General features: G+C 43.8%; 1 protein-coding gene across 1 annotated transcript in view; it reads right to left on the reverse strand.

The window, feature by feature from the left end:
• The window catches only part of LOC134569110 (cytochrome P450 4B1-like), a 78,495-nt gene that overhangs the window by 24,107 nt on the left and 36,414 nt on the right, over positions 1 to 17,974 (reverse strand). The window contains exons 3-4 of the mRNA XM_063428013.1: positions 6,518 to 6,562; positions 4,221 to 4,348 (exon numbers count right to left, since the gene is read on the reverse strand). Of these exons, the coding sequence (XP_063284083.1) occupies positions 4,221 to 4,348; positions 6,518 to 6,562 (173 nt within the window). The remainder of the gene's footprint in view (positions 1 to 4,220; positions 4,349 to 6,517; positions 6,563 to 17,974) is intronic.

The raw sequence follows: 17,974 nt of genomic DNA on the forward strand, positions 1-17,974 counted from the left end.
TTGAGGTCATGCCACAGCATCTCAATCGGGTTGAGGTCAGGACTCTGACTGGGCCACTTTAGAAGGCATATTTTCTTCTGTTTAAGCTATTCTGTTGTTGATTTACATCCATGCTTTGGGTCATTGTCCTGTTGCAACACCCATCTTCTGTTGAGCTTCAGCTGGTAGACAGATGGCCTTAAGTTCTCCTGAAAAATGTCTTGATAAACTTGGGAATTCATTTTTACTTCAAAGATAGCAATCCGTCCAGGCCCTGACGCAGCAAAGCAGCCCCAAACCATGATGACCCCACAGTTGGGATGAGGTTTTGATGTTGGTGTGCTGTGCCTCTTTTTCGCCACACATAGTGCTGTGTGTTTCTTCCAAACAACTCAACTTTGGTTTCATCTGTCCACAGAATATTTTGCCAGTACTGCTGTGAAACATCCAGGTGCTCTTGTGCAAACTGTAAATGTGCAGCAATGTTTTGTTTGGACAGCAGTGGCTTCCTCTGTGGAATCCTCCCATGAAATCCATTCTTGTTTAGTGTTTTACGTATTGTAGATTCGCTAACAGGGATGTTAGCATTTGCCAGTGACTTTTGTAAGTCTTTAGCTGACACTCTAGGATTCTTCTTCACCTCACTGAGCAGTCTGCGCTGTGCTCTTGCAGTCATCTTTACAGGACGGCCACTCCTAGGGAGAGTAGCAGCAGTGCTGAACTTTCTCCATTTATAGACAATTTGTCTTACCGTGGACTGATGAACAGCAAGGCTTTTGGAGATACTTTTATAACCCTTTCCTGCTTGCAAGTCAACAATTCTTAATCGTAGGTCTTCTGAGAGCTCTTTTGTGCGAGGCATCATTCACATCAGGCAATGCTTCTTGTGAAAAGCAAACCCAGAACGGGTGTGTGGTTTTTATAGGGCAGGGCAGCTGTAACCAACACCTCCAATCTCATCTCATTGATTGGACTCCAGTTGGCTGACATCTCACTCCAATTAGCTTTTGGAGATGTCATTAGTCTAGGGGTTCACATACTTTTTCCACCTGCACTGTGAATGTTTACATGGTGTGTTCAATAAAAACATGGCAACATTTCATTCTTTGTGTGTTATTAGTTTAAGCAGACTGTGATTGTATATTGTTGTGACTTAGATGATGATCAGATCACATTTTATTACCAATTTGTGCAGAAATTCATATCATTCCAAAGGGTTCACATACTTTTTCTTGCAACTGTACACACAATGAATGTAAAATTGGGGAGGTACTCACAGGTGAAGGGTAAAAATAAGATTTTGCTCAATCCTCAATGTTTAGGTGGTATTTTCCCCACCAAAGGAATATGTGTCCAAGCTCCAGAAGAAAGGTGAAGTCCAAAGAGGTGTATAAAATTAACTATTCTATTGAATAAACTTAATAAAATAATAAAAGCAGTATTAGGCAGAAGAAAATATTCAGTAAACAAGTGAGGCCATTGTGAAGGTGAAACGCGTTGATTGTTTTTTTTTTCTCTTTGCCTGTGAGTACCTCTCCAATTTTACATTCATTGTACAGTTATATCAGTGAGCACTGTATTTTTACTTCTGTTTTTATTTAAATGCTTCAAACCTGCCTACAAGCCTGCTGTATCATAAGGTGGGGCGTATCTAACCATTAACCAATGCACTTGGCTGGAGGTCCCCTGCACTGAGCACTTTAACAGAAGAAGCACCTGTATACACGCAGGACAGGTGCAAGGATTTTTGCCACCCTAGACAAAATAAAAATTTGCCGCCATCCCCCCCCCCAGTGACATCACAATGTCCCATCCATATGATCTGCCATATGAACTAACGCCAGTGCTGCACACAGTGTGTTTTTACATTAAAAAGCCTGCAGAGACAGGCTATAGACACCATAACCACTTCATTAAGCTGCAGTGGTTCTAGGGACTACAGTGTCCCTTTAATGTGAAGTAAATTAGAGATTAGTGTCACAGGGAGTGGAGTGTGTAGGGAATGTGTTATTGTAGAGGATCTAATGTGTGTGCTTATGGAATTGATGCAGTGTGTTTTTGTGCAAGGGATAGAAAGCAGTGTGTGTTTGTGTATAAGGGACGTATTGTGTGTGTAAGAGATGCATTGTGTGAATTTGTGTTTGTATGTGTAAGGGATGCAAGGTGTGTTTTTGTGTATGTAAGGGATGCAGTGAGTGTGTCTGTAAGGGGTGCATTGATTGTGCCTAAGGGGTGAATTGAGTGTGTGTAAGGGATGCATTGGGATGTTTCATGAATTGAGAAGCAGTGTGTTTGTGTGTGTGTAAGGGATGCATTGTGTGTTTCTGTGTGTAAGGAATGCAGTGTGTGTGTAAGGGATGCATTGTGTGTTTCTGTGTATGTGTGCAAGGGATGCATTGTCTTTATGTTTAATGGATGCATTGTTTGTTTCTCTGTGTGTAAGGGAAGCATGGTGTGTTTGTGTGTGTGTGTGTGTATGGATGCATTGTGTGTTTCTGTATATTTATAGGAATGCATTGTGTGTGTGTTCGTGTGTGTGTGTGTGTGTGTGTGTGTGTGTGCGTGTGTGTGTGTTGTGAAAGAGAGCGAGTTTGTGGGGTAGGATAGGGGCTGAGAGATGAGCAGCTCTTTATTTTAATTATTATATTTATTTTGATAATATAATTTTTTTATGTTCTGCGTCTTGCATGCCTCTTTAGTGTATCTCTTACAAGCCCCTTGTTTGTCTATTATCCCTTCTCTTTGTATGTCTCCTACATCCTCCCAACTTCTTTGCGTGTCCTATTCCCCCCAGCCCCTTTGTGTGTCTCCCTCCCAAGCCCCTCTGTGTGTCTCTTTCTCTCCTACCAGTCCCTTTGTGCTTATCTTTCCCCACTTCCTTAGCCTCTCTGTGTGTCTTCCACTACCCTGTCCCTTAATAATCTCTTTCACTCCCCCCTGTCCCTTGGTGGTCTACTCTCCTTCCCCGGTCCCTTAGAGCTCTCCCTTCTTGTCCCTTACTGCTCTCCCCTCCTGTCCCTTAGTGCTCTCTCCTACCCCCCCATCCCTTGGTGCTCCCCCGTCACTTAGTGCTCTCTCCTATCCCCGTCCCTTAGAGCTCACTCCTGCCCCTTAGTGGTCTCTCCTCTCCTCCCATGTCCCTTAGTCTCTCCTCTCCCCCACCCCATTAGTGGTCTCTCCTCTCCCCTCCCCATTAGTGGTCTCTGCTCTCCTCTGCTCCCTCCCCCCCCCATGGTGGTCTCTCCTCTCCCCTAACCCTCTTAGTGGTCTTCCCACCCTGTGGTCTCTCCCCTCCCCTAGTGGTCTCTCCTCCCCCCTCCCTAGTAGTCTCCCCCATCCCCTAGTGGTCTCTCCTTTCCCCTAGTGGTCTCTTCTCTCCACCCCTGCTGGTCTCTCCTCCCCCTCCTCCCTCGCTGGTCTCTCTTCTCTCTCTCCCCCCTATCCCAAGGTGGTCTCTGCTCTCCCCCAGGTGGTCTCTCCTCTCTCCCACCCCAGGTGGTCTCCCCTCTCCCCCCCAGGTGGTCTCTCCTTTCCCCCCCCCCCCAGTGGTCTCTCCTTTCACCCACCCAGGTGGTATCTCCTTCCCCTTCCCTCCTAGATGTGCCTCCTACCTCTAGTATAGCCAGGCCGAGCTCCACTCCGGTTCGCGGTACAGGAGCTTTTGTGAGTGAGCACAGTACAGATGCTCCTGTACTGTGGACTGGAGTGGAGCTCGGCCAGACTACACTGAGGGACTGACACGAGGGAGCGCTGTGCGCTTCCCTCCTGCAAATCTATCATAGAAACATAGAATGTGACGGCAGATAAGAACCATTTGGCCCATCTAGTCTGCCCAATTTTCTAAATACTTTCATTAGTCCCTGGCCTTATCTTATAGTTAGGATAGCCTTATGCCTATCCCACGCATGCTTAAACTCCTTTACTGTGTTAACCTCTACAACTTCAGCTGGAAGGCTATTCCATGCATCCACTACCCTCTCAGTAAAGTAATACTTCCTGATGTGAATCATATGTTGCGACCACGCTCAGGCGGCTGCAGCATTTGAGGGGCCGGCGCTCCTGGCGTCGCCCCTTACTATCGTCGTCTATAGGAAGCGCCGGTCCTGTATACACGTATACATAAGTGTCCATCTGTACAGCCAGAAACAGAAGTGACCAGATATAATTATTACTAAAGCAGTCACCTAGAAACTGCCCACATCAAACCGAACACCTTAATAGAGAAAGATATTAACTTTTACCAGCATGACTTTAGTGCAGTCACACATTATCTTCACATACGGCTTCAGTACATCATAGTGAAAACCAGAGGTCAGCAGGCGACGGTGCTGGAACCACTTCTGTCCGGACAAAATCAATAGTCCTCTCCCTGAATCAAACAGAGATAATTAACAGAAACATGGTAGCACATGTCAATCTTTCCCGAGGCGACTTTCTCTGTGAAATAAACATAATGTCTTTGAACGAAAGGAAGAGGATTATGGCTGGGAAATAAGGAAAACTAAAGAAGACTGGGGAGGGAGAAAGAAAGGCAGGTGGAACAAGTAATGGATTGTTGTGAGGAACACAGCTAAGGATGTGGCGTGACGTGAAGATGCAACCCAGGTGAATCGGATCCGGATTCTTAGAGGGATATTTAAGGACAGAACTAGGATGACGGCACCAGCACTGAGGAAGACTCTTTAATAGAGTCGAAATGCATCTGCTGCTTTTCCAGGGACCTGTGGACTTTGCTTATTTTGCAGTGACTTTTGCCATTTTGGCCCTTTTTTCGCACTGCTTTAGCTTTTATTCCCAGTCCCTGTTTTACTGTATATATTGTGATCCTTGACAGCAGGTAGCACAGTCCTCTAGGGTAAACAACAGGCACAGTCCTTTTAATTGCATATAATACAGGCACTTTATTTGTAAATCCACACAGGAGACAGCAGTAAATGAAAACATAAATATAACACAAATCCCTATAAACAGAAACCAAGCTCGCCTGAGCACTTACCAACATTTGGTTCCCTATCTCTCAGGGGTTAAAGTAGAACAAAAATTATTGGTTTCACCAACCTAGTGTCTTTGTCGGCTTTCAGCACTCCAGTATTTAGTCAGCCTGCTGCTTCCAGCCTTTTTAGATAGAAAACAAACAAACATTCTCCCCTTACCTGCCTAGCAGGGAGGGGTTTATTCCCACTGCTGCAACTGAGCAGTGGGTTGGAGACAGTCCATAAACCCTGGCCTGGATCTATGTCTCCCAAGAAAACCGCTAAACTGCGGAGTGGAGCACTGGCCCACCCTGCTCTCCAAATGCTTCACCCCAGAGGCCCATAACTAAATATTCATTTTGGTTATATACACAGAAACATACACTCCCCCTGGGGTTAAAAATCATATACCTCTCTGAACAATTCTGTTGAAATATAAACTCCCTCACAGACCACCCCATTCACCTTATCACAATATATATATATATATATATATATATATATATACACAAAACGTAAGTATGATCCTTGCACTCAGGCTAACCTCTGTTACTCAAATACCGGGTGCTGGTCCTGGGGATCAATTATTCACAATAATAAACATATGGACTGCATTCACGTTCTCTCATAGTGAAGTTGTCTTTATTCCATAAGAGAAAACAGCAGATCAACGTTTCGGTCCTCTCTGGGACCTTTTTCAAGATCATTATGCCATTTGATCTTGAAAAATGTCCCAGAGAGGACCGAAACATCGATCTGCAGTTTTTTCTACTGGAATAAAGACAACTTCACTATGAGAGAACGTGAGTTCAGTCCATATGTTTATTATTATGTTTATTATTGTGTGTGTATATATACATATATATATACCTGTTTTTATAAATATTACAAATATATTTTGGAATACTACTTCTCCAAGTCTCCTGTGGATGCTGCTGTATTCTGATCCAGTCACCATCTATAGCCTATACAGGCACCCCATGGCCTAATGTACAGAGCCTGGCATGGCTCTGAATCTAGTGAGTTACCATCAATACTTCTTCTTAGCATTTCTTATATATAGTCTGCACTATGTCTTCTTGTATTTTGTATTTTTTAGATTATATACATATGTCCTGCTATCACCAGTAGGTATATTTTATGTCCAAGAGGGTAACTATTTATTTTATTTTCATTCTATTTTATTGATTGAAGAGTGTTGGGGGATAGACCTTGCGTTACACCTCTTGCTTTTTCTATACACGTGAAGAGCCTAAACATCTTTGTCCTTTTATCTTACAACTACATATTAATGTCTATGCATTTAGAATGCAATGTCATAAAACTCTCTGTTGGTGTAATCGTCAGGTGTCCCAAAACGTTTGTCCATATAGTGTATATTTGATGGAGTAAATGTTAAAGGAAGGACTCTGGAGACATCCATCTCATCCTTCAGGATTTTATTTTGATGGACAATAATTTTCATAAAACACAATACACCATTCTAAACTATCTATATCTTTACTAAACTTATCCATTCAAAATAATCAGCAATTTCGGTAAAATGAATGGTGGTTTATGCTTACCAATCCAGGGAGTTAGATGTTCATAACTGACATAACCCTTGCGATCTATAGTAATCAGAAAAGGGTAAATAATAAAATGGAAAATAAAATTACATCCTGGTTATAACACTATAACCCAACCACTAAATAGGTAATAACATAAAACATAAAAAAAAAGACAGCAATACTAAATCATACATTAACTCATTATAATCTACTAATGCAACACAGCTGGTGGAGAAGACAGGAAATTATAGCAACTATAAATAAAAGTAATAAAATCCCTCCAAAAAAAAGAGAATAAAACAGTGTTTTTAATTAGAGAATAACCAGTGACTCATCCAAAATAATTCTTAAAATAACACTTTGATTACCATAACCACTACAACTTATTCTGCAAGAAGTCTTTCAGTACCGTTCCACTGTTCCAAAAAAGTTTAGAAAAAATAAAAGAACTGGAGCTCTCTCAACACAGAAAGTTCAACCCATCTTGTGTATTTAGAAATTGTTCTACAAACAACAGATGTGCTGGACTTTCCATGCTAGGAGATTTTAGTTTTTTTGTCAAACAGCTCGAAAACAGGGAGATATCACCCAAAAACAGAATTGGAATTGGAAAATTCAGATCTTCAGCTTCAACGATGCTGGCTTATAAATTGAAGCAAAAGACCTCTCGATCTAGGATTGTACACATAGTTAGTGATAATGGTGAAAAAGTAACACACCCAAATAAAACTAGTAACTTATTTGCCAAGTATTACAAATCCTTGTACAACCTTAATTTAGACCCACATACTACCCAACCCAATTTGGAAAATATTAAATCCTTTTTAGGTAAAGGTAGTCTACCAAACATTTCCCCTGATAAACTGGATATTTTAAAAGCTATTAGTCACACTTCTACCAATAAATCCCCAGGTCCTAATGGTTGTACCATGTATTATTACAGGACTTATTCAAATATACTAGCCCCATACCTATCTAATTTGTTTAATACATATTAAATTACCAGTGGGATGCTCTGCAAAGCATTGTGTACCCCGATTGTCACCCTAAGCCAGGTAAGGACTCAAATAAATATTCAAATTTTAGGTCTATTATGTTGTTAAATAATTACACAAAACAATTTTGACCATTATATTATCAAAAGTTATACCAAGCTTAGTCCAGAATGATCAATTAGGGTTTGTGATGGATCATCAGGCCATAGATGGCACTAGGGGATTTATCAACATTGTTCACTAAATCAAGTTTGCTGGAGTGCCTTCTCTGCTCCTCTCTTTGGATATGGAGAAGGCGTTCGATAGGATCCATTGGGGATATTTGATGGAGGTACTGTTTAAATTTGGTTTCATGGCCTCAATAGTTAATGCAGTGTTTGCACTGTATCCTTGCGCTACAGCAAGGATTTTGGCATAATTTTTCCTATCACAAACAGAACAAGACAAGGTTGTCCATTGTCCTCTTTGTTATTTATATTAGCGATGGAACCCCTGGCTGAAATTATTAGGAATGATCCAAAAATTGAAGGTATCAAAATTAATGATGCCACTCATAAAATAGGATTGTTTGCAGATGGCATCATATTGTCTCTGAGGGATCCAACAACCTCTCTTGACTCTTGAAATGATTTGGTGCCATTTCTTATTATAAACTTAATGATCACAAAACCCAAGCTTTGCCCTTTTTATTCCATAGCCTGTTTTGGATTGTCTGAAGGCTAACTTAAAATTTGAGTAGAGGGACTCACACATTTCCTATTTGGGTATATATATAACCAAAAATCTGGCGGACATGCATACGTGTAATCCGGTGGAAGTTTGGCCAGATTTGCAAAAAGAAATGGAAAGAGGGAGGGTATTAGAAGTCTCATAGATAGGATAAACAATTTTTTTCTTAATGAGTGTTCCTTTATTTCTGTTATCTTGATAAATGCTGATTATTATTATTGTTTCTTTTGTTAAAATTGCAAAACTATTCCATAAAAAAAAAACATATTTGATAACATTTCTGAAATAGTCATGGCTTGGTTCTTTTAGTCTCAATTTTGCAGTTTAGTTTTTTTATGTCATTATTAGAGTTGAGCGAGCCCGACCCGCAAAGTTCGGATTTGTGCCGAACATTAAGTTTTTTGGACCCCAGACCCGAACACGGACATATCACTTTATGTTCGGCTTGGAGTTCGGTGTTCAGCGATTTAATGACGCATTTTGAAAGGCTGCCAATCAACAAGGGTTTGACTCATGTGCCCTTAGAAGCCATCACAGCCATGCCTACCAATGGCATGGCTGTGATTAGCCAGTGCAGCATGTGACCCAGCCTCTATATAAGCTGGTTACTTAGTATTATTAAATTATGCCCCTACTCGCTATACCGCGAGTAGGGGCATATCTATTAAACAGTGAGCAGCCTGTGGCTATGACCTACTGTCCTCCCCCCCCCCCGGCCCCACCCCTGAGCAGTGGGTGGGGGCCATAAATTAAAATTGTGGGGGACCTAATGTCCTCCCCCCCAGGCCCACCCCTGAGCAGTGGGTGGGGGCCATAAATTAAAATTGGGGGGGACCTAATGTCCTCCCCCCTGGGCCCCACCCCTGAGCAGTGGGTGGGGGCCATAAATAAAAAATGGGGGGCTTACTGTCCTCCCCCTCGGCCCCCACCCCTGCGTAGCGGGTGGGGGCCCTAAATAACAATAAGGGGGGACCTACTGTTCTCCAGCCCCGGCCCCCACGCCTGGGCGGTGGGTGGGGGCCATAAATAAAAATTGGGGGGGGACCTAATGTCCTCCCCCTGGCCCCCACCCCTGAGCGGTGGGTGGGGGCCATAAGGAAAAATTGGGGGGGGCTACTGTCCTCCCCCCGGCCCCCGCCCCTGAGCAGCGGGTGGGGGCCCTAAATAAAAATGTAATCCCCCCCAGGTGACTAGGGGTCCCCAAACCCCTAGTCACCCCCAAAAAAATAACCCCTACCTATCCCCCTCATCCTAAAAATAATGAGGGGGTACCCTTATCTAAATACCTGTAAAAAAAAAAAATAGACTTACCATTTGATGTCTTCTTTTTTCTAAACTTCTTTTTTCAGCCCCAAAAAAGGCCAAATAAAAATCCATAATAACCGACGCACTTAAAAAAAATTTTTTTTTAAAAGAAAACGAGCGCAAAAAAAACATCCATTTTCACCCATGGAAGGCTCCGCACAGACTAAGCTCTGCAGGGCGGGGAAAGGCTTATAAAGCCTTGCCCCGCCCTGCAATCAGGCTCAGAGCACTCTGATAGGTGGGTTTAAGCCATCCAATTAAAGTGCTCTGACAGGTAAATGAAGAGACTGACTTGAAATCCACCAATCAGAGTGCTCTGTGTCATTTTACAGTTCTTTGGAATTTTCCCACGCTGTGTAATTTTACTCATAACACTCTGATTGGTTACGTCATTTTTTTTTTTTTTTTTAAAGTGCGTCGGTTATTATGGATTTTTATTTGACCTTTTTTGGGGCTGAAAAAAGAAGAGTTTAGAAGAAAAAAGACATCAAATGGTAAGTTTAATTTTTTTTTTACAGGTATTTAGATAAGTGTCCCCCCCTCATTATTTTTAGGATGAGGGGGGTAGGTAGGGTTTTTTTTTTGGGGGGGGGGGGGGGTAACTAGGGGTTTGGGGACCCCTAGTCACCTGGGGGGGCTAAATTTTTATTTAGGTAGGTTCACCCCCTTATTGTTATTTAGGGCCCCCACCTGCAGTGCAGGAGTGGGGGCCAGGGGGGAGGACAGTAGGTCGTCGTCCCCATTTTTTTATTTATGGCCCCCACCCACCGCTCAGGGGTGGGGGCCGGGAAGGAGGACATTAGGTCCCCCCCCCTCAATTATTATTTATGGCCCCCACCCACCGCTCAGGGGCGGGGGCCGGGGGGGAGGACAGTAGGCCCCCCCACATTTTTATTTATGGTCCCCACCCACCGCTCAGGGGTTTGGGCCAGGGGGGAGGACAGTAGGTGGCCCCCCACATTCTTATTTATGGCCCCGTCGCACAGGGGTGGGGGCAATAGTTTTTTTGGGGGTTTTTTTTTACAGCAACTGGCTGCTCACTGTTTACTAGACACGCCCCTACTCGCGGAATAGCGAGTAGGGGCTGAATTTACTAATACTAAGTAATCTTTACTTAGTATTAGTAAATGTGGCTGGAAGACCAATTTAGGTCTCACCCCCTTATTGTTATTTAGGGCCCCCACCTGCAGTGCAGGAGTGGGGGCCAGGGGGGAGGACAGTAGGTCGTCGTCCCCATTTTTTTATTTATGGCCCCCACCCACCGCTCAGGGGTGGGGGCCGGGAAGGAGGACATTAGGTCCCCCCCCCTCAATTATTATTTATGGCCCCCACCCACCGCTCAGGGGCGGGGGCCGGGGGGGAGGACAGTAGGCCCCCCCTTATTGTTATTTAGGGCCCCTACACGCCGCACAGGGGTAGGGGCCGGGGGGAGGACAGTAGGTGGCCCCCCACATTCTTATTTATGGCCCCGTCGCACAGGGGTGGGGGCAATAGTTTTTTTTGGGGTTTTTTTTTTACAGCAACTGGCTGCTCACTGTTTACTAGACACGCCCCTACTCGCGGAATAGCGAGTAGGGGCTGAATTTACTAATACTAAGTAATCTTTACTTAGTATTAGTAAATGTGGCTGGAAGACCAATTTAGGTCTTTCAGCCTTTTGATAGATATCTCCCTAATACCGTGGAAATTAGGGAGTTATCTACTAAGTGGCTGCTTATTTTAAGTATTTTATGTTATTTTAAGTGATTTTGATACCGGAGAAACTGACGGAAGCCAAGCACAGAGAGATGGACACAGGTTTCTTCAGGAAGGAAGAGATTCTTTATTCGGTTCACCGATCGGGACTCAGAGGGACTAATGTCACCAAAATACAACAAGTTCTGAGCCCCGGACAATAGTGCAGGCTCCTTATATAGGCACATAACTCCTCCCATATTAAGCTCCACCCGCACATTCTCATAACCAATCAAAACGAACAAGAACTAACTTCCTGTTTGACCGCATGGCTTGTCCAGCACAATGGAGGAGGGGAATACTACATCCGGTATTCTTGCACATGCTCCGTACACTACTGATCGTATCTTGCCTCGTGCAACCAACCGAGCGATACTTCAGCATATGCACGTACACATGCCACGTGGTAATCTCGGCCTACTAAATTTATTTTTACCGAGATTCCACCACATTCCCCCCCTTTTGATGCCTCTGATATTTCATAATTACTTGAGGCATCACTTAACCTTGGTTTGCATACACCTCAGGTTACCATGAACCAGACCAGACTTTTCCATGATGTGAATCCCTCAACACTCCTCTTCCTGCATTGGTTCTCCCTGATCTAGAGCCTCATATTTATATATGGCCATTATCTGCGCTGCAGCCTTTCTCTCTGCTATATTTTCTATCAGGCTCTGCACAGACCTAACTACTAAAGGAATAAGACATGGCAGGAGTAGACACAACATTAAAATCAGCATGACTCCGCCTACCAATGCCTTAAGCCCTCCAAACTGCTCATACCAGTTACCAAACCAACTACTTGGATTATACCCTTTCCATACCTGAGTAGGCACATGCGCTAGTTTAACCATATGGCTAGTAAGCTCAGCTATTGCTTGCCCTTCGTCATCTATTTGAAGGCAGCAATTGCTCAGGTTGAACTTCCCACATACACCTCCCTCTACTGCCAATAGGTAATCCAAGGCTAATCTATTTTGGTAAACTGCTGTTCTCATCCTGGTATTATGCTTCGCTAGAAGATTGAGCGCTTGTGAGGTCTCATTAGTAATTATCTCAACCACCGCCTGTAACCTTATAATGCGGTTGAGCATATAAATTGGGGTTCTATATCCGAAAGTACCATCCTCTGCCCAAGTGGCTGGTCCATAATAATTTATAATACGCTGGGGAGGCCATTCATCATCTTCCCAGGCGCCTATCTCTATGGGTCCTCTTTTCTTCCTATGATTCACATCATAGACTTTAACTCCCAAAGTCTCACCTGTTTCAATAGGTAACAAGAAGAAGGATGGTTTGAGCATACCCAACACACATGCCCCTTCCCAGTCCTGTGGCAACTCCGAATAGGCCTTCTTACCACAGATCCAGTACAAATTTGCTGGGGCTTTCCAACTAGATGTGATGGATAAGTCAAACCATACGTCCTTTAAATTGGCATATCTTGCAAACGGGTTAGATGGTTCTGAGACATTTGAAGCCGACCACCAAGTTGTATTCTTTGTATCATCATCATACGCTTTTTGCCCTAGACAAGTTAATTCTCCTACAGAAGTATTAAACATCATTCCTTTTCTTGATATGCAAACATAACCTATGATGGAGGTTTTCAATCTCCACTCAGATTTACCTCTAACACTCATCTGATAATCGACTTGTGAAGATATTAATTGTTCAACTGCCTCAGAACCGGACATTACCTCCTTTGCTTCCCAAGGCCATTGGTCTCCCATGTTAGTACCTCCACACACATAGCAGTTGGTAACATTAAGACTACCGGCAATACTTTCAGCTAAATCAATGAACAGGTTTTTAGCGTTATGGGGGATCTTATTATCTACACTCATTTCTTCATAAAAGGAATGGAATACCTGATGAGTTTGGGAGGTTACAGTATCGGTCTCTATCCCTATAAACAATATTGTCCCCGGGTCTAAACCCGTCCCATATATTTGAAACCCAAATAAGTTACCATATTTATCTAAGAATTGGTCCGGATTATTTATAAGAATATGGACTGGATTGCATTCCATAGACTTACAGTATGGATTGGTAGGCAACTTAGTAACAATCATATCCTTGTCTGCAGTCTGTCCCCAAGTTGCCCACCCCACACAAGACCAATATGGGCAAAAATTATATTCCCTATTTGGGCATCTTGGACTCACATACTTATTTTTACTACTGGGACAAATATATTTAGCATTAGACCCATATGTTCTCTCCCATCTAAGATCCCCACATACATTCCACGGCTTTCTACCACTTGATATCGCTTTACATGCATCAAATAGCAGAACACCCGAAGAATGTACGGATTCTAACACTGTTTTATTTATTAGGGTCCCCTGAGGATCTCCATTCCTGAGAGTCAACCAAATTATACGGGGTTGATACTCCGGATTGAAGCACTTAGGTTCTCCTACTCCTAAATGGCATACACTATATTCTATATTTAAGTATCTACACCTAGACACATCACCTTTACACTCATATTGCGAATGCCAAATTAGGGTCTGGGAAATATGATTACCTGTTCTTGTAGTCTTAATGCAAACCTCACAGCTAGGAGTGTCGGTACCTCTACCTTCCTGAATATAAAAAGACATATAAACAAACATTATCATTAGCACATCTTTCATCGGCTGCATCCTCAGTCTTCGTCCGTGCGATGGCACCTCAGCCAGGATGTAAGGGCTGCAGGGAATGGAGTTCTACTCGTCTTCACAGGGGTCCCTTCGAGACTTTCCTGGCTTTTAATAAAACGTTGGTGAGCGGACAGGCGTTATTATGGCCGTCTAAACACTCACTTACCAATCTCTGAAACAATAAAATTTGTAATCCACAAGGTTTCCTCGTCACTCCGACTGAGTCGTGCGCTTTAACCGGATCTTGCAGGGATTCTCTGGATCTGTTGTAGCTTGCCAAGAATCTACTGCTGCTAGTTTAACCCTGGAATAATGAATCCACAGAGTCACTTCGGCCACTTTTATTGCTGTAGGGGTAGACAAAAACAGCAATTTTACTTACCGTAAATTCCTTTTTTCTTTGTATAGTGGCAGTACTCACAGTTGGGATGTTCCTTCCAATCTGGGACAAGAAGCTCCCCCTTCTTCCGGTTTTTATGTCTGTGCTCCGCCTGCTGCCTCCATAAATCCTGTATGCCCTGTACACACGCCAGTAATAAAAAAAGAACCCAAACGGAGACCGAATCATGCAAAATTCATTTAATCTGTACAAAAAGCGGAGGGAAAGCCAGTACTGCCACTATACAAAGAAAAAAGGAATTTACGGTAAGTAAAATTGCTGTTTTTCCCTTCGTATAGTGGCAGTACTCACAGTTGGGATATATCAAGATCCCTGTAAAAAATAAAGGGTGGGGACTCAGCAGGCCACAGCTTGCAACACCTTATGCCCAAAATCAGCCTCAGATGATGAGAATATGTCCAGCCTATAATGCTTGATAAAGGTATGCAATGAAGACCAAGTAGCCGCCTTGCAGATGTCTTCAGGCGAAGCCGCAGCTCTTTCAGCCCATGAGGTAGCCATAGCCCTAGTTGAATGAGCCCTTAATGGGAATCTAAGGGGAACCCTTTGGAGTGATAGGCCAACCTGATGGTATTTGTCAGCCATCTAGCTAATGAGGGTCCAGAGACAGCATTACCCGCACATTTGCCTTGAAAGTAGATGAAAAGATGATCTGAGGATCTAAACTCCTGAGTTTTCCGAAGGTAGCATTTCAGGGATCTCCTAACATCTAGGAGATGCCATTTTCTTTCTAGCTCAGATGTGGGTGATTGACAAAAGGCTGGCAGAACAATATGCTGGTTGATCGTAGCACTCGAAATAACCTTAGGCAAAAAAGAAGGTCTGGGATGTAGTACCACTTTTTCTTGATGAAAAATGGTCAACTCCGGCGAAGATGATAGAGCTCGGATTTCACCTATTCTCCTAGCGGAGGTAACCGCCACCAGGAAGGCCGTCTTGAAGGTAAGGAATTTGATGGAGACTTGAAACAAAGGTTCAAATGGTGGTTCACAAAGGGCCTGAAGAACCAGAGACAAATCCCATGTAGGAAAGGAAACCAGCCTGGGAGGCCTCTTCAACCGTACCGACTTAATAAACCTTCGAACAAGAGGGTTAGATGCAATATCCTGAACCAGGAAGTGACTAAGAGCAGAAATCTGGCCCTTGAGTGTAGATACCCCTAGGCCGGCTTCAAACCCATCTTGCAAAAAAGAAAGAATTTTCGGAACTGAGGCTTTGGCCGGATCAGAATTCCGGAGTGAACACCAGGTTCTGAACTTCATCCAAACCCTGAAGTAGATTCTTGAAGTGGACGAGCGGACAGATGACAGCAAAACGTCACATAGACGGTCAGAAAGACCCTGACCTTGGAGTATCATCCTTGCAGCAACCATGCCGTCAGGTGAAACATTGCTAGGGTTTCTTCTGGAAGCTTCACGTTCTCTAAAATGTGAGAAGAGACCGGGAGGTGCCAACGAGAGATGGCCATGTTTTCCACTTCCGAAAACCAACTTCTGTTCGGCCAGAAGGGCAGGACTGCCAGAATTCTTGCCTTCTCCCATCTTATTTTCTGAACAATTCGTGGTATAAGGGCTATAGGAGGGAAAACATAAGCCATATCGAAATACCAAGGGATCGATAGACCGTCTAGGACATCTGGGTAATCTCTTGAATGAAGTGACGCAAATCTCTGCACCTTTCTGTTTCTCCTTGTTGCCAACAAGTCCATCTCTGGCCTGCCGAAGCGTGCAACCAGCTCCAGAAAAACTTCGTGTGATAGAGCCCAGTCTGCTTGAGACCAATGGCTTCTGCTGAGGTCGTCTGCAATAATGTTTAGAGACCCTTTGATATGGGTAGCTGATATTGCGAGAAGATTCGCTTGGGCCCAAGCCATTATGTGGTAGCAAAGATCTTGAAGAGCTTTTACCTTTGTGCCCCCTTGACGATTCAAGTAGGCCACCGTAGTGGCGTTGTCCGACTGAATCCTCACCGACTGATTGGCGATGAGAGAACCGAAGGAAATCAGAGCTTCCCAAACCGCTTTTAATTCCCTGAAATTCGAGGAAGCGCATGCCTCTTCTTTGTTCCAAAGCCCTTGATGGAAATGAGAGCCTAGATGAACGCCCCAACCCGTCTGGGAGGCATCTGTGGTTATCGTAATCCACCGTTTTAGTGCGAACGACAGGCCCTTTGAGATGTTGTCTTTTACTTTCCACCAGTTCAGTTGTCTTTTCACCGCCTCGGATAGGTGGAAGGGAGAGTCCAGATCTTCCTGTTTCCGCGTCCACTGGGACAGAATGTCCCACTGTAACGGTTTGGATTCCGCTTTTGCCCAGGCGACGGCCGGTATTGTAGCAGTTAGGAGGCCTAGCAACCTCATAGCATCTCTGATTGAGCTTAAGTTTCTTTGCAGCTTTGATACTGCTCTGAAAATCCCCACTTGTTTCTTTTTTGGAAGAAAAAGAGATAGGGACTGTGAATCTATCCGAAGCCCCAAGAATACTAAACTCCGAGACGGAGTTAATTCGGACTTTTCCAGGTTCAGGATCCAACCGTGATCTTTTAAAACCTTCCTTGCAATCTTGATATGAAGTTCTAGCAGTTGTCCTGACTGGGCTTTCAGGAACCAATCGTCCAGGTATGGAACAATCGCAATACCTTTCAGACGTAAAACTGCTGCTACGGGTGCCAGAATTTTTGTAAAAACTCGAGGAGCTGAAGATAGGCCAAAGGGAAGAGCCTTGAACTGCAAATGGAGAATCCTTCGGCTTCTCGTTAGAACTGCAAATCTGAGAAACTTCCGGGAAGATTCTGCCACTGGTATATGCAGATAGGCGTCTTTTAAGTCCAACTTTGCCATGAAATCTCCCTTTAGTAATATGTGTGTTACAGACAGAATGCTCTCCATACGGAACTTCTGGTATGGTATGCAGGTGTTGACTTGCTTCAGGTCTAGGATCGGTCGAAAGGATCCATCTGGTTTTTGCACCAGAAAAAGGCGTGAGTAGACTCCTTGAAATTCCCAACCTTTGGGTACCTTCTCCACCACATTTTTTCCTAAAAGGATGAGTGCTTCCGTAAGCAGAGCCTCTGTTTTTACCTTTGAAGGATAGCTTGACAGAAGGAAGGATGGCCGAGGACTTGATGAAAACTTTATCCTGTAACCTTATGAAACGGTTCTTAAAATCCACCCATTTGAAGTACTCTTTCTCCATTCGTGGGTGAAGAACCGAAGGCGTCCTCCCACTCTTTTGGCGTCAAAACTTCCTCTTTTTGTCTTGTCTGTTGGATTCATGCCTAGACCACTGGCTGTTGTTGCCACCCTGTTTATGGAACCTGCGAAACCGCCCTTGGTAACGAAAGGACCGCTGGCCCTTGTACTGGAATCTCTTATATCCCTGGGCTCTTGGCTCCAGCGGAAGGGCTTTCTTTGTATCTGACATTTGTTTAATAATGTCTTCCAACGGAGTACCAAACAGCTTGTTCCTCTCGAAGGGTAATTCACATAAAGCTGCTTTCGATGCTGAATCAGCTGTCCATGTTCGAAGCCAAATAGCCCTCCTGGCTACTGATGATAACCCCATAATTCTTGCTGATAAACGAAGACACTCCTCAGCAGCATCCGAAAGGAATTCATTGGATAGCTTCAGCAGGAACATGAGATGGGAAGGGTCCGTAT

Source organism: Pelobates fuscus, chromosome 7 (genome assembly GCF_036172605.1).
Source record: "Pelobates fuscus isolate aPelFus1 chromosome 7, aPelFus1.pri, whole genome shotgun sequence".
Lineage (NCBI taxonomy): Eukaryota > Metazoa > Chordata > Amphibia > Anura > Pelobatidae > Pelobates > Pelobates fuscus.